Genomic DNA, 15,488 nt, shown 5'->3' with positions numbered 1-15,488 from the left:
TTGTTGATTTATGGAAACTTAGGAAGATGACATTAGCCTCTGTGAGGAAAGATGAGTAAGAAGATGTTGTTGTATGTTCATTATTTTAAGTAACTGATGAGTTAATTAAAAAGATACTTAATATCCTGTTACTGTGATAATATCCTTTGACATGCTCCATGTCACTGCTGCTGGGAGTGGGTTTTGCAATCAAAAGTCATTTCGCACATATATAATTTGTTTTAGAGCCTTAGTTTTCAGCAAACCAGCTGAGATTTCCTTTTACTTTTCTCCATGTGGGAACAGTGGTGCCTTCATAAAGAAAAAAGAATAAAACATTACAAAGATGAGGGGGGCACTGATTTCAAGACCCTCAGAAGGTACATGGACTACAAAACAGAGTTGTTTAGTGTATCAATATTAGCATATTTATCAGCCAGCAAAAAACACTTTGGGCTGAAGGAGGTCTGGGTCAGCAGAGGTATCATAAATAGCATTTTACAGAGGATGCTGTCTAACCAGCCCTGCACACTGTTGTCATTGTCACACGAAAGAGGTGAATGAATGAGTCTTGGGATGGCTCTGTAACTCCGACAGTGATCACCCAAAAAAGATCTGAGTGGAAAATGGTCATAAGGAAAGAATTTTATATCGTTTTTCAGTTGGGCCTTATCTGCTAAAGTTACATAAACAAAGCAAACACTTTTTCCTACCAGGAGAGCTAATGAGAACATTCCTTAAGTACTGACTGAACTGCAGTAAGTTTCAAAAGCCTAGAGATATGCATATTGAATTTTTACCCCTTCCATCCCATCTGCTGACTGCTCTGCTGTTGTTCTTTTCCCCTCCTGCCTCAAAGCACAGAGTTGTGGAAACTGCAAAGGCTTAATCGTGTCAGTGCCACTGAGCAATAGAAGAAGTTTAATGAGGAGGTTAATAAGTTCCCTGTGCTATTATATCACTGACCCTGTATCACTAGCGGTGGTTAATGTGGTTATTTCCTGCTCCTCTACCATTCCACTGCGTGTCTGGGAAGTCAGCTGTGGAGCTGGGCTCTCTGCTCCCTGACTTGCAGCTTGGTGGTGTGCAGTGACAGGACATTTGGCTATTAGTCACCTTTGCTGTGCTATGTATTTATACAAATCCATGGACTCCCTGTAAAATAAACAGGAATGAATTAAAGCTGAAAACAGGGTCTGATATTTTTCCCCTGTTTGCAAGAGCTATTTTCTGAATTACTCTTTTTTTTTTTTTCTCATCACACACTTCTAAACGATGTCACACTGCTCTCAGTAGAAGCAAACTCTCTTCTGTCTTGTGGTTTAATGTGAACTAACAGTAGATACCTTAATAGGTATCAGTACCTTACTCTGACTTTCTGGATAGATATTACTAAAACCGGTGGGTAGAATAAATTAAACAACACTAAAACCTTTTCACTTTCCTGCAAACAAACACTCTTGCCATGGATATGGTGTTTGCTAGAATATAGCAGTGACAATTGCAACTATGCGCTTAGAGTAATTATTTTAGTAGAGATTTATTGTCCAGATAGTCAGTATTCCACCTGCTTTAATGATTATGAGTGAGTACTTCAAAGCTGGCATAAACTACCCTTGATGTAATTGAATTTATGTTGCTTTTCAGGGAAGAAAGCTGTGGATTTCAACCTGTTTGTTTAGAAAATATTGAAGTCATCAGAGCTTATGGCACGGAGCTTGTTGGAGGGACTGAGGCACAAATTTCTGAGCAAGCAGCTGGCTGCTGTTTGTTTCTATAGCACACATTTGTAGAAGCAAATAAGATGACATCAAAGAGTGCAGTCAGCTTCTGCCAAGGCTTTCTGCTCTTAATGGGGAAAATCTAGGAAAGCACTTGGTGTTGGCTAGCTGGGAGAGTTACAACATCAAGTCAGTTTGCCTTTATAAACCCAGGCATGCATGTTTCAAAGGATATAAGCTAGGGGGTTTGTCTTTATAGGTCCTTCATGTATGAGCAATTCTATCCTGTATGAACAAGAAACACTGAAGATAAAGTTGTGAGGGAAATCTGAATACTCTGATGGTGCCATAAAGTCATGGAATAAAATTGGAAGACTGAGAGCATAGATAATAACTTCTGATCCATTGAAAACATGCTACAATGAGAAACAACATTGATGAACCTTGAAGGTCATCACACTTGGAAAAGGAACAAGCAGTGTAATTGCTGGGGTGACAAATAGCCATCTAGCATAGACAAATAGTCCCAAGCAGGGATTTACCTGTGACAGTCACAGGTGGGATTCCTCACTAAAGAATTAGTCATGGCAATGAGCTGATTTAGTGAACTCTTTATCTGGGCAACACAGACTCAGGATTCATTAACAGGCAATTTTGCTTGGGAACATAGTTATGCTAATGGAGATTTTGAGGAGGATAACACAGAAAGCCGCCCTTTTGCCTACAATAAAAACAGGCAATTTGGGCCGGTGCTAAGAAGCAGTGAAGTTGCCCTCACAGATCCAGTCCAATTCTGTTATCTAGTTAACACCTTCCTCTCACTGTTAATTGTCATAGAGCTTGGCAGCAGTGGTGAGAATTAGAAAACCAGTTCAGCTGGGATATCAGCAAGAATTAAATGTTTAGAGAACGAGGACAAGTGAACACATCCAGCACGGAAATAAGCTGTGAAAAAGAGGACAACTGTTAATAAGCTGTTTAAACCATCCAAAACTTACTTCTTCAGTGCCTCAAACACCATTGTGAGTATGAAATTAATTTAACTGCTTCAGCTGTTATCCATTCCTTGTCTCCTGAAAGCTGAGGGACTCAGCTTTCTCTGTGTGGCATAAAAAATTATATTTGAAGGGATTCAAAGGAGCAATCAGTTTGGAATGAGAGCTCAGTTACTGCCAGTATCACCACTGGTGATATGGAGACACGGTGTCTCCCATGTCTGTAGAACATGAAGAAGAGACCACAACAGTAGACATCTGCCCAGCCAATGAGGAAGAGCAGCGCCACGCACCTCTCACTGTCATGGCAGAAGAATCACAGAATCATAGAACAGTTAGGGTTGGAAAGGACCTTAAGTTCATCCAGTTCCAACCCCCCTGCCATGCCCAGGAATACCTCACACTAAACCATGTCACCCAAGGCTTCATCCAACCTGGCCTTGAACACTGCCAAAGATGGAGCATTCACAACCTCCCTGGGCAACCCATTCCAGTGCTTCACCACCCTAACAGTAAAGAATTTCTTCCTTAGACCCAATCTAAACCTCTGCTGTTTAAGTTTCAACCTGTTACCCCTTGTCCTATCACTACAGTCCCTAATGAATAGTCCCGCACCAGCATCCTTATAGGCCCCCTTCAGATACTGGAAGGCTGCTAAGAGGTCTCCATGCAGCCTTCTCTTCTCCAGGCTGAACAGCCCCAACTTTCTTAGCCTGTCTTCATATGGGAGGTGCTCCAGTCCCCTGATCATCCTCGTGGCCTCCTCTGGACTTGTTCTAACAGTTCCATGTCCTTTTTATGTCGAGGACACCAGAACTGCACACAATACTGCAAGTGAGGTCTGACGAGAGCAGAGTAGAGGGAGAGGATCACCTCCTTTGACCTGCTGGTCACGCTTCTTTTGATGCAGCCCAGAATACAGTTGGCTTTCTGGGCTGTGAGTGCATACTGCAGCTGGCTCATGTTCATTTTCTCATCGATCAACACCCCCAAGTCCTTCTCCGCAGGCCTGCTCTGAATATTTTCTCTGCCCAACCTGTAGCTGTGCCTGGGATTGCTCTGACCCAGGTGTAGGACCTTGCACTTGTCATGGTTAAACTTCATGAGGTTGGCATCAGCCCACCTCACAAGTGTGTCAAGGTCCCTCTGGATGGCATTCCTTCCCTCCAGAGTATCAACAGAACCACACAGCCTGGTGAAGCACCGGCATCAGCTTCCCCTAGATTTGACATGCTTTCCCATCCTGCACTCCTCTGGAGCAAAGGCACTGCACCTCCCCAGTGAGCAGCTGCCAGCATCAGCCCCACAGTCTAAGTAAAGGGCCAACGCATCACCCAGTTGGGTCGATGCTCACAGCAGCCTAGGACACCAAGTGGTTCTGCTAAGCACCAGTGAGTCGAGACGAGCAGACACTCCCTCTGCCACCATTGGTGACAACAGCACCCCGGCCACCACCTTGCTCAGCGAGAGCAGTCAGCAGCTGCTGCAGGCTGCCGCTTGTAACACCAGCAGCCCCTGCAGTTTCTGGCAGTGTGAACGACTCGGCCATAATCACCTCAAGCACTAACCCATGGCAGCTTCTAAGAGCTGCTTCCCAGGTGCACCGTGTCCCCAGTTATGGAAGCAGAGATGCACTGCCGGAGACCTGTCAGCGTACTCTACAGGTCCACAGTCTCTTGTTTTGTGTTTGGGGTTAGGAAACCACCTTGTACCCCTGGCCACCCTGTGTGCGGCTGGCACATGAAGCTCTACAGTGCAACTGGAGCAAGAGGAGAAAAACTTGGTCTTGCTGTAAACTAGCTCTAAAGACTGTGTCTGGGAAGCTGTAGTGTAGCGTGAGCACGTGCATAGCCTTGGCTTCCCTCCCCAACTCCATGTGCCCGACTCTTTCCTTGCTTGGGGTCTGTGGTTGTGAAAGCAGGGACAGAATGCATCAAGAGTATCTGAAGGGGGACTATAGAGATGCTGGGGATGGACTATTCATTAGGGACTGTAGTGATAGGACAAGAGGTAATGGGTTCAGACTGAAACAGGGGAAGTTTAGATTGGATATAAGGAAGAAATTCTTTACAGTTAGGGTGGTGAGGCACTGGAATGCGTTGCCCAGGGAGGCTGTGAATGCTCCATCCCTGGCAGTGTTCAAGGCCAGGTTGGACAGAGTCTTGTGTGAGGTGTCCCTGCCCATGGCAGGAGGCTTGGAACTGGATGATCATAAGGTCCTTTCCAACCTTAACTACTCTATGATTCTATGATTCTATAAGAGAATGTCCCAGAAGCTGGAAAGGGAAGTCATGGGGAGGTGCTTGAAGCACTTCTCTTGACTGACTGCTATGTCAGTCACTCCTGGAATTGGGCGAGAGAAGCTTCCAGAAGTGCAGGAACCGGGGCCAACGAACAGTGCAGTCTGTGTTCAGACCCATTATTCTGTGATAAAATTTTGCATGGAATTTATTTGGTAATTTTTATTAGTTTATGTTTCTGAAGGCAGAACTTGGCTGATTACATTTGGCCTCACAAACCAATCCATTGGGTTATCTTACAATGAAAATCATTATTTTTATCTTCTTACAATTAAACACTTTCCTGTGTTGGTGACTCTTTCCTTAGTAAAAATAGTGTCTAATAAAATATGGAAATCAAGTTTTCCTAACCATATTGTCCACCTTTTAACAATGTGTCTGATCCAGTGGTGATGCTCCCTAGAAACCCCAATTTAGGACTAGGTAGCAGCCTGCAAAAAAGCAAGCACTGTATTTAGGAATAATCCATATGTTGCACTATGTTGGTCGTGTGCGGTTTCATCTGGGGATTGTTGTGTAATTACAGGTTTTGCTGCTTCCATCTGTGATTTACTTTAAAGAAAATATTTACTGAGATAAACCCAGCTCATTTGAGCATACAGACTTGATGAGAGGTTCATTTGTGCACTTTACAGCTCATGATGAATCCTGGCACTGTGATATACATTTACCACTTTCAAGGTGAAGTTGATTAGCCTTCACCCAAAAGTTACCCTCCTTTTGACACAGGGTTTGTAGCACCTAGGTGTGCCAGTTTAGCATCCCAGCAGGACTGCCTCTGTTGTGGCACACTAACACTTTGAGGTATGCCCCATCTTGGCCTCTCCTCCTCTTGAGGCAGCTGAGCAGGAGTTAGTGGTGAGCTTTTGTACTTCAGCACGTACTCATTTTACAGCTTTAGACAATTCTTGTTTAATGAGAGCTCAGACTGGTGAAGGGTTTAAGAGCTAAACTTCAGACAGTGACTCTGGAGAATTTGATTAATATCTTCATTGGACTCAGCTGTAGGCTCCAGACTTGTCATTCAAGGTGCGATTCTGTCATCTGTTCATATGTATCTTGTGCTGGTCAAGACACATACTGCATTTGAGCCCTCCAAATGGTACTGACAGATATGACATGGTGCTTACAGTAGAGCCTGGTCCTCCTGGCTTGGGTACAAGAGGTCAGGTAGATATCAACATGCGTTTTATCTGTCCACAGAGCAGTCACACACTTGTGAAGAGGACACCTTAGGCTATTTTAAGAGCCTACATCCAGTGGACTCAATGGAATCAGAGATTTAAGGTGAGATTCATCTCTTAAATCCACAGATGCATCTGGGCAGATAGCAGACCTTAAAATCCTTTGTTTATACTGACTAGTTTTTCCCTGGCTCTTATGGAGACCAGGCAATTAGCTTAGAGGTTAGAATCACAGCAGGGAGGGGATGATGACATGGGGAGAGTGGGGAGACGGATGCTGGCACCATTTATTAAAATGTAGGAAATTGTATCCCATTGAAACATTACACCAGAAAATAATCACACTTCTTCTAAAAAAAATTAAACCCTTTTTATTTGTATATTTATTTTTATATATAAAAGAAATACAAAAAAAAGAACACAAACAAAATACTGATTATGGCAATTCAGTTTTATCAGCCCCCTCTGCCTGGGCTGCTGCCTCAGATCCACCAGGAGTAAGCAAAGTCCTCCGGTTGTAATGTCCTTTTATGATTCCAGAGTTATTGTTCTCATTAAGGATTTGCTTCTGTTTTTGCCTGTTAAGAGACTGTACAAGTCCTAATACAACGGCTGCTAATGAATACTGTCCAGTCAGTTTTCTTGGTTGTAAGATTAAAGGATTTGGTTGAACTCTTCCTAGAAGAAAATATGTTTTGATTTTTCCTTCCTGTTCACTGATACCTTTGACATAAATCTCTCCTCTGTAGTCGAAGGCAAATCCCCGGTCCTTCAGGATCAGATACGTTTCTTCAGGCACTTGTATTCTGTCACTAACACCTGTGCTGTCCATGCGACTTGCTAAATTAACCGTTTTGCCCCAGATATCATATTGAGGTTTCTTAGCACCGATAACTCCAGCTACGACAGAGCCATGGCTAATCCCTATTACAAATACAATAAATAAAATAAAAATGAGAAGAGATAGCCAGTTAGACAAGAATGGCTAAAAAACATATTTGCACTTAAGAAGCAGATGAAGCCTGGTTCAGATACATTTATCTCTAAGCTTAAGGAAGAGGTGTGTATACAAAGAAAGTAAAAAAAAAAGAAGGCAGAAAAGCTGAAAAACATGAAAAGCGATATCCACAGCAACCACAGTACTTCTGTATCATCTGTATTCTGCACACTCTTGCCAAAACTCCTTCAAAGTGATTCTTATGGATTAGGAAAGATCTCTCTGGAAGGATCTCTTTGGGTCTGCTTGAAGGAAATCTTGTTGGTGCTTTACAGTCAAGCAAACTTTTTTTTTTGGGCCACTGATCCAGTCAACATGAGAAGTTATCAGATTTACTCCTGCTGCATACCCTATATTCAGGCCATCTATTCATGTCCCATCCTGCTAGCCATCCAGAATACCCCATCCCAGATAATAGCTTTCCCACCACAGCAATTCAGAGCTGCTGACCCTGAACAGGACAGAACTAGAATTCAGTTTTTGTGCAAAACCAATGTACTATACACAAGATTTAGGATAAGCTACTATTACCCCTTTACTGAAAAAGAATCTAAGGGAGATTAATTAGAGATTGTTCAATCACATATCAAGCTGGAGTTAGGTTTGGGCTACCCACTTCCCTTTTTTGTGTTGTATCTATGGGATCTTTGCCAGCCTTGCTAAAGACAGTAGCTTAATTATGCTACTCATTCACAAGTCACTAAAACTTAGAACTCCTACAGTCCCCAGATCAGCACCCATATTCTGCAAACACAGCATTTCTTGTTCCTAAATTTGCCTGGAATTAAGTCAGTTTCAAAACAGAGAATACCATATTTGGAGTCTCTTAAATTGTACACGTCCTTGCAGTGCTTCTGGGGTGCACTTATGGAGTTGGATCCTTGCAGTCAAACCCCATTTTAATTCTCATGTTTGAACTGTGCTTACCGATACGGAGTTCGAAGTTGTTAAAAGAATGCTTGTTGATCTCCTGTATGCTTTCATTCAGAGCTATGGAGAAGTCGGCCAGAGCACACAAATGCCCCCATTTGTCTTCACATTGCTGAGGAGTAATTTATAAAGCAAAGGTTTAGAAGTTTTTTATTTGCCCAGCTCCCACCCATCTTTACCACGTATCTGAACTTGGAATTTGTAAGAAGAGTCTCAACATGCTAGACCCAGGAGAGGTAGAATATCATTAATGGTAATGCTTCCCATCTATGCTGCAACACTTGTATACCTGGATACAGAGAAGCTTAGTGTACAAAAGGAAGTAATTTCCTGTCAGTAATCTGACAGGCAATCATGGGAATTAATAAGGCATATGAAACCTATGTAAGACTAAGAAAGGAAGGTTAGAAAGGATTGATATAGCTCAGAGGCAAGGGACAAAAACTAGTGGGAACTGGAGATAACCCACATAAGCAAAAGGAGTGAAAAATGTAATTTCCCTTTGCTGAAACTGTTGCACAGGAAAAACACTCAATTCCAGTGCTTGGAGTGATGGACTAGTGGCAGGAACAATTGGGCAACCCAGGCAACCTGGGATGGGTTAAATGGCAGAGGAAAAGCCGTTCAGTGGCTCATTAATCACCTCTGCTTAGAGCAGTCAAGTCACTCCCTGCTCCTTTCCATCCGTTTCCATTCTTACAGGGCAGTTGATATACAGATGGGGACCAGGAGTAGGTTTTGATCTTCACAGAACACCAACAGAACAGATGACGGGGCAAAGACCCTCAAGGGAAAAAAGAGAACTCCTTAATTGTTGCTCTGAGTAGGCAGTGGAGTAGGAACAGCTGTGGTTTTGGCCCAACAGTGGCATGATTTCATCTCATCTATTCTGAAGCCAGGTAATTCTTTCATCAAACAAATTTCCAGTCCATAGGAGCAGAGCATTGCAAGTCCCACCCTAGGCAATACAGTCCAGCCCTCAGCATTTAGTACTGAACATAACCACAGCAGGGGGGTGGAACTAGATGATCTTAAGGTGTTTTCCACCCCTAAGTGTTCTATGATTCTATGATCTCCTTGGCATCATCACCCTGTTCTGTTCACACTGCGCTTGGTCCTTGTCCTCAGCTTCATTCAGTTCAGAACATGCCAATCTCCCTCAGCAGCCCTCACCTCTTAAAGGCTGACAAGGTGATAGACATGTACGTATGAAGATTATTATATTTAAAGCATACATAAAAATTCCATGAGGCTATTATAGTTCAAGAAAAAGGATGAATTAATCAGTCTTGAAAATGTATTAAAGATTTTCTCCCTTTGCATCTTTACACACACTGAGTCAAAAGAAGTGGTTAGGAGCCGTGTAGATATAACCAGCTACCTCCCTGATGTTCAGTCCTTCTTTGCTCATCTCTGCACAGAGGCATTTTGAGTTGAAACAAGCAAAAATCTCATGCTTGCCTTGTTTTGTGGATTCGTAGCTGTCAGCATCTCGTTACTCTGTAGGTGGGAGATGCTCAGCTGGTTATATTCCACATGTTTCATAATGTATTCTAAACAAACAATGGAAATTTTCTAGTTTATAAAGCTCACGCTAATCTAACTTCTGCTTTTCTGGCAGTTGAAATGAACCTGGGGAGATCTGATTCCCATTCTGTGATTGATCTGGGGCAACACATCATTTTTTGTGGTGCTTTTCCTTGGGGAGAGGCACTGGTTACCAAGCAAGGCAGATTTCAGCAACAGCTGACTTCTCGATGGATGTATTTTAGAGCCTCATCTTTTTCCTTTGGAGACCCTGTTTCCAAGCATATTCTTGCGTGTAATTATGAATAAATTTCTCTCATCTGACTTATCTGAGGCTTATGGCTGTGACTGTGCATGCGACCTCTGTGTCTGATTTTATCCTCAGCTTGGTTCGTACCCCTGCAAGTGAGGGCAGTGTGCAGGCATCTGGCTTCGTGATGCTCTTCAGTGAAATAGATGGGTCTGCTTTCTTTATGATTTCTAGGAGATACATCTGTCTGTAGATATACAGCTACATAATCACAAAAATGTATAAATTCAGTCTTAATCTTGCTCACGTATGCTGTCAGTTAGTAGATCCTCTATCTTCATAGATTTTTGGAGGCTATCAGCCAGATTCCAGTCTGTTACAGTGGTAACCTTAGAGTATGTCCAAAGACCTCCTCTAGATTCACATCAGTGTGATTGAAATGACTTTTTTTTCCCCTTCTCTTATAAACCTAAATTTGAGGAAAGAATCCATATGTTTCTTGTTCCTGAACATAAGATGGCATTTCAATCCATCAAGAAGTGCAACTGTTGTCTGCCAGAAGCCCCAAATGTCTATTTTATTTTAACAAACACAACTCTGTGAGCATCATAAAGTTAATGCTAATATTCTCTAATATGAATGGTCAGACACAACTGCTTCTTAAAGAAAACCATTCTCTTACCTGTTTTTCAGGTGATAATCCTGACACGGCCATGTATGTGCTGCCAATCGTTTTAATTTTTTCAATATCTTGAAATCTTTCTTCACCTAGTAACTAACACATATATAAAAAACACTTTTACTTCTGTAATTCATAATTCAAAATGATTCTACAGATATTGAAATGAATCATTACACTCATGTATCTTCCAGTTGGTCATGACGCAGAGTTCATTCTGGGTTCTGGGGCACACTGAGCCCCTTTGCAAATCATCTACCCACAGAGAGCATTCAAACTTAAGTTCTGCTGTGCTCTGTAAAGCTGTTTGGTAAGTTGTAGAATGGATAATATAAGACATGCATATTCCAGCCTAACCAAAATGCAGATGAGTCCTATAACCATTAAAAATTAGTGAAGAAAGACATTTTGTGTATGCATGTATGAATATAAGAGGAATTGATCACTTAAGAGTTTTTTAAATCTCTTTTGGAAGAACTCAGTTTGCAAATTAAGTGCAGCAACAATTCAGGTGACAAGACCAGTGTTAGAGGGAATTCAGTCCACTTAAACCAACCATTTTAACCATCTTGCACAGTCCATGGATGAAGGTAGATGCCTGCAAAAAACTTCTATGAGAGGTCAAGTCCTCACGTATCCCATGCTTTCCTATACTTGCTGTCAGACCTAATGGTGGTATGTCAATTGGGTCTTTCAGTCTGCACTTTTGTTATTTATTTTCCCCTTCTACAAGAAATACAGGGACCCAATGGGAAGTGGTAAAATCCAGTATCTATTTGGGATAACTATAGGTGCTAAATAGGAATAAAGGACTTGTCAGCTTGAGAATCTGCAAGAGGAAGAATAAATTTAGTCTAGTGACTAAAGCAATGACTGGAGTGGGAGTGACAGTTTGGTCCCTATTTCAAGTCTGTATTCAGTTTATCTTAGGGCTTTCTATGAAATAGAAGCCAGAGCCTTACAGTCCTTGAAAGACCTAAGCAGAGTTTAGATTATGAATCAGTGAATGATAACAGAGCTTTACGTGGGATATGGGTACATATCTTCTCATCACAAGCTTTAAAAAAGTGTTTGCTGGTGTTCATACCCAAATGCTTCATGATAAACAGTACAGTCTCTCATAAATTTAGGTACCAATATGGTTAGGCAGTCCTGAAAGAAAAGAGAAGTTCATGGAGAAGGATTTCAAACTCTCAATTCTAAAGGTTCAGCTTAGTTGGGATTTGAATGAAAAAAAATAAATCTTGCTGTGGTCAGGCAAAAATTTAATGAAGCATTTCCTGCTTTTTTATACACTGTCATGCTTCCCTTTTCCCATCGTGTGGGTTTGAATTTCCTGTCAATTAAAACCTAAAAGGATTGTTTCATTCAAAGGGAGAAACATACCAAAGGCATAACATGAAATATCCCAAGCCATTGAAGTAACCACAGTGTACGTCAGCTGGAGCGTCAGGGTCTTGGAACCTTTGCTGTTCATGTACAGATATCACACCATCTGTCTCTAATGGGAGGCTGCATAGCATTGTGAGCAGGGAATACAAAGCCATATGGTTAATAGCTCCCTTCCAAGTCAGGAAAGTCCAAAAACTTGACCTGCTTCTCATTTTTCTTCAAACTGCCAGAAAAGCCCATTATCTACATTTCCCTCCTACAAGAGCAGCTTTTCCAATTGCTCTCTTAAAGAAAAAGATAGTTTCATGTAGCTCTGCTTTTGTGAGCAGTCTGAGAGCACCAGGTGTGAGGGCAAAGGGAGAAAATGGTCTTGGTTAAAAACAGACTATATTTTAATTTCCAGATGGTTGCTGGAAGCAAACAGCACAGTAATTTAAAATGTATGATAAATAAGCTAAAATTACTCTTTTTAAGAGAGAATGAACTTATTGGCTGTGAGAAAATTTAGAGGAAAATATCTCAAGTTATATATTCTTTTCTAATTCATTGTTGTTTCCAAATCTCTATTTTTCCCCCTTGCTTTAGCTTTGTCTGTTAACTAGCTTCTTTCCTTCTTCAGGTAATGATTTATTTATCAGTTACTTTCTTCACAGCATGACAGGATGACGGATTTTGATATTAGGAAAAGATATTCCAAGTCAGTCTTAAATCGGCTGCAGTTTGTTACAACGTTTAAATAGGTTAGCTAATTTGACAAGCTAGTCCAAGAACATTTTCAAACACTCCAATGTGGTTGATATCTGAAAAGCTTGATGTCACAATTCATGCACAGCCAAGGTTATAGGGAGGTTAGACCCTAGGATATACACATACAATGGAACACGTACAAAGTAGTACAAAAGAGAATGTTTCAGGACATGGCACACAGCTGAGAAGTAATCAGCAAAGTCTGAAAGCAGGATCCTGCATTCTGCTCAAACCTCTCTTAGTGGCAACATAATATACTAAAATCTGTTGTCATAAACACCATGTAAATCACTGCAGGATAAAGAAAATGGGGGAAAGAAGAGCCCATGAACTAGAAAGCTCTTATTAAAACACAAATCCCAACTGTAACATCACTAAGATACATAAATGATAGATTAAAAAGTCTAGAAAGAACATTATGTTAAAAAAAATCCTTAGAGACTCATCATCTTCAGGAAAAATGTTCCAATATTATATTTTTTGTGCAACATCTTTAAGAATGTATATGTCTCAAGAATATAGTTATATAAAAATGGGTAAGTATAAAACTAGATTTGCAATGTTAATATTTAGTTTTGATGAATGGGCTGTTCCTGTCAGCACCTATGTGCTTGGGTACAAAATAAGAAGTTATCTATAACTGTATTCTATAATGATGCTATATGTCAAATTAAATTAAGAAAATTCTTTTGCCAGTGTAAAAACCAGATTTGTGAGCCACCAGAGAAAACAAAATAAAACAAACCCAAACAAAAGCTCTGAGTAACTTTGTGCTTTGAGAAGCGCCAGTCACCTGCTCACCAAGGCAAACTTTTGCTCCAGGTTCTCCCAGTTCCTTAAGAAAGACCCAATCACAACTTGAGTCCTCTGTGGCCTCCTACCCCATGAAGTTTTTGGTGGCAGGATCTATTTCACCAATCACTACTTTTTGTTTGACTGACTTTGTATCTCTAACATTTCACCTTTGAGATTGCTTAGACAGAATAAACTAATGGCATGGCCAATCTGGAAGTAGGTTAGCAGTCAGCAGGGGATCATGTAATTTCATTTGCTACCTGTTGCAAGAACATATCTATTATTCAACTAAATATGTCTGAGATATAATAAGGTTCCAAATTAGGTCCTTTATTAATTACAGAGCATGTGTTAGTGGCTTGTATGTAATATTATGTTAGGGCTTTTGTTAAAAACCTTGTCTTCAGTAATCACCACAATAGCAAAGGAATTTTGTTGTGAAGATTGCATGTACATGCACGACAAAATATCTTAAATTAATTCATAGCAATAAGCTTCACATGAAGTTTGAGCCTTAATCATTTTAATCAGATCTGGAAAGAAAAACAAAACTATTAATCAAGAAGCATGCTGACAGCTGTGCAAGATTTCAGGGTTAAGAGGCAGGTATTTATACCTATAGGGAAAGCAGTGCAGGAGCTTAGCAGGTGATAGAGCTCTTCCCACAGGAGAGTAGCTTTGTTTTCTATTAAAATGCATGGGAATTCATCCCTCTGAATTCTTCTGTTTCTCACTAGTAATTTTAGTATCTGACCAATTGTATGTTATCTTAACCCTGGACCAGTATTTATGAGCTACTAATCTATAAACATTCCCCATGCAGATTGCCCAGGATGAAGAAGGATGAAGATGCAGTTAACACCCTGATCTGGGTTCATATTTAGGTTCTACTTTCTGGCATGGGACTTGGTCTCTTTGTTTTTAATAAAAAGGCAGGAAATTAGATAACCCCTTTGTGCCTTTGTTTCACAATTATGAAATGAATATAACATAACTTCCACCAGGGGAGAAAATTGAAAATAAATGCTTCAAAACTTGTAACAAGCCTTAGATACTTGCTGCATAGGATGAAATAATAATTAAAATAAAAAATGAGTTTTTTTTTCCCTAATCTCTTTCTCAGTCATATGCCTTCCACTTTCATGTTTTCCTCCAGTACAGTTCTCTGAAGTCCTTGGAGATAATTGCTCTTTAAAGCACAGAAAACCAACCAACCAGAAAACCTCTAGGCTAGATTTCCAAAGAAATCTTTTAAAGTAGGACTGTTTAAAGTAGAACTGAGGTAAAACTAAATAAATAATAATAATAAAAGAGACACAGATTTTCATATCTTAATTCAGCTGGATTCTAAACCCTGGAGAGGTCTGCCAATGCTTCAGTTTTCTGGAACAAGTTTTCTGCATCCTTAATCTATGGACAGAATCCTGGTCCAGATTAAATTGAAGGATGAAAAGACTAAGTATGCCTTCTTGTCTTCTTTCAGAAACTTGATCTTTTGCATTCTGATAGTGCTTTTTAATTTGTGAGCCAAAGTGATAAAAGATGTTCTTTTTCTTACAAATCACAACCTAAATGAATTTTTTTCCTTTCTCTGTTTAAAACAATTGCTCCATGGTTATATAGTCCCATGTGGGATGTGAGATCCAGATCCAGCTCCTTTTGCGTGAACAAATTCTGTTTTCTTGAATTGCATCTTAATTTTAAGCTGAGAACACACTCATCAATTCTCCAGTTGATACTCTATCACAACACAGAACTGAATTAAAAACACCCTTGGGATAAACAGAGATTAAACAGAATATGATTTATTAGGTAGGATATTTTACTGTTTCTCAATGATTTTGTGCTATCCACGTGCCCTCTCGCCTGTTGTCCAGTTCAGTGGCAATCTTGCCTTGCCCAGCAGAATTCTGGAAATTATATCTTTTTGCATTTTCCTTTTAAATAACCCCTCCTAAACTGGAATCACAAACCAATGATACCAGTGTGGCC

At 40.6% G+C, this 15,488-nt stretch overlaps 1 protein-coding gene across 1 annotated transcript in view; it reads right to left on the bottom strand.

Annotated features, from left to right (window-relative positions):
- Positions 1-6,522: 6,522 nt before the first annotated feature.
- Positions 6,523-15,488, bottom strand: part of ADCY8 (adenylate cyclase 8) — a 121,865-nt gene continuing 112,899 nt past the window's right edge. The window contains exons 16-18 of the mRNA XM_034068583.1: positions 10,566-10,658; positions 8,104-8,218; positions 6,523-7,103 (exon numbers count right to left, since the gene is read on the bottom strand). Coding sequence (XP_033924474.1) covers positions 6,616-7,103; positions 8,104-8,218; positions 10,566-10,658 — 696 coding nt within the window. The 3' untranslated portion in view covers positions 6,523-6,615. The remainder of the gene's footprint in view (positions 7,104-8,103; positions 8,219-10,565; positions 10,659-15,488) is intronic.

This window comes from Melopsittacus undulatus, chromosome 1 (genome assembly GCF_012275295.1).
Source record: "Melopsittacus undulatus isolate bMelUnd1 chromosome 1, bMelUnd1.mat.Z, whole genome shotgun sequence".
In the NCBI taxonomy this organism is placed as follows: Eukaryota; Metazoa; Chordata; class Aves; order Psittaciformes; family Psittaculidae; genus Melopsittacus; species Melopsittacus undulatus.
Note: the sequence above shows the minus strand (reverse complement) of the source record. Positions and strands in the feature narration are given on the sequence as shown.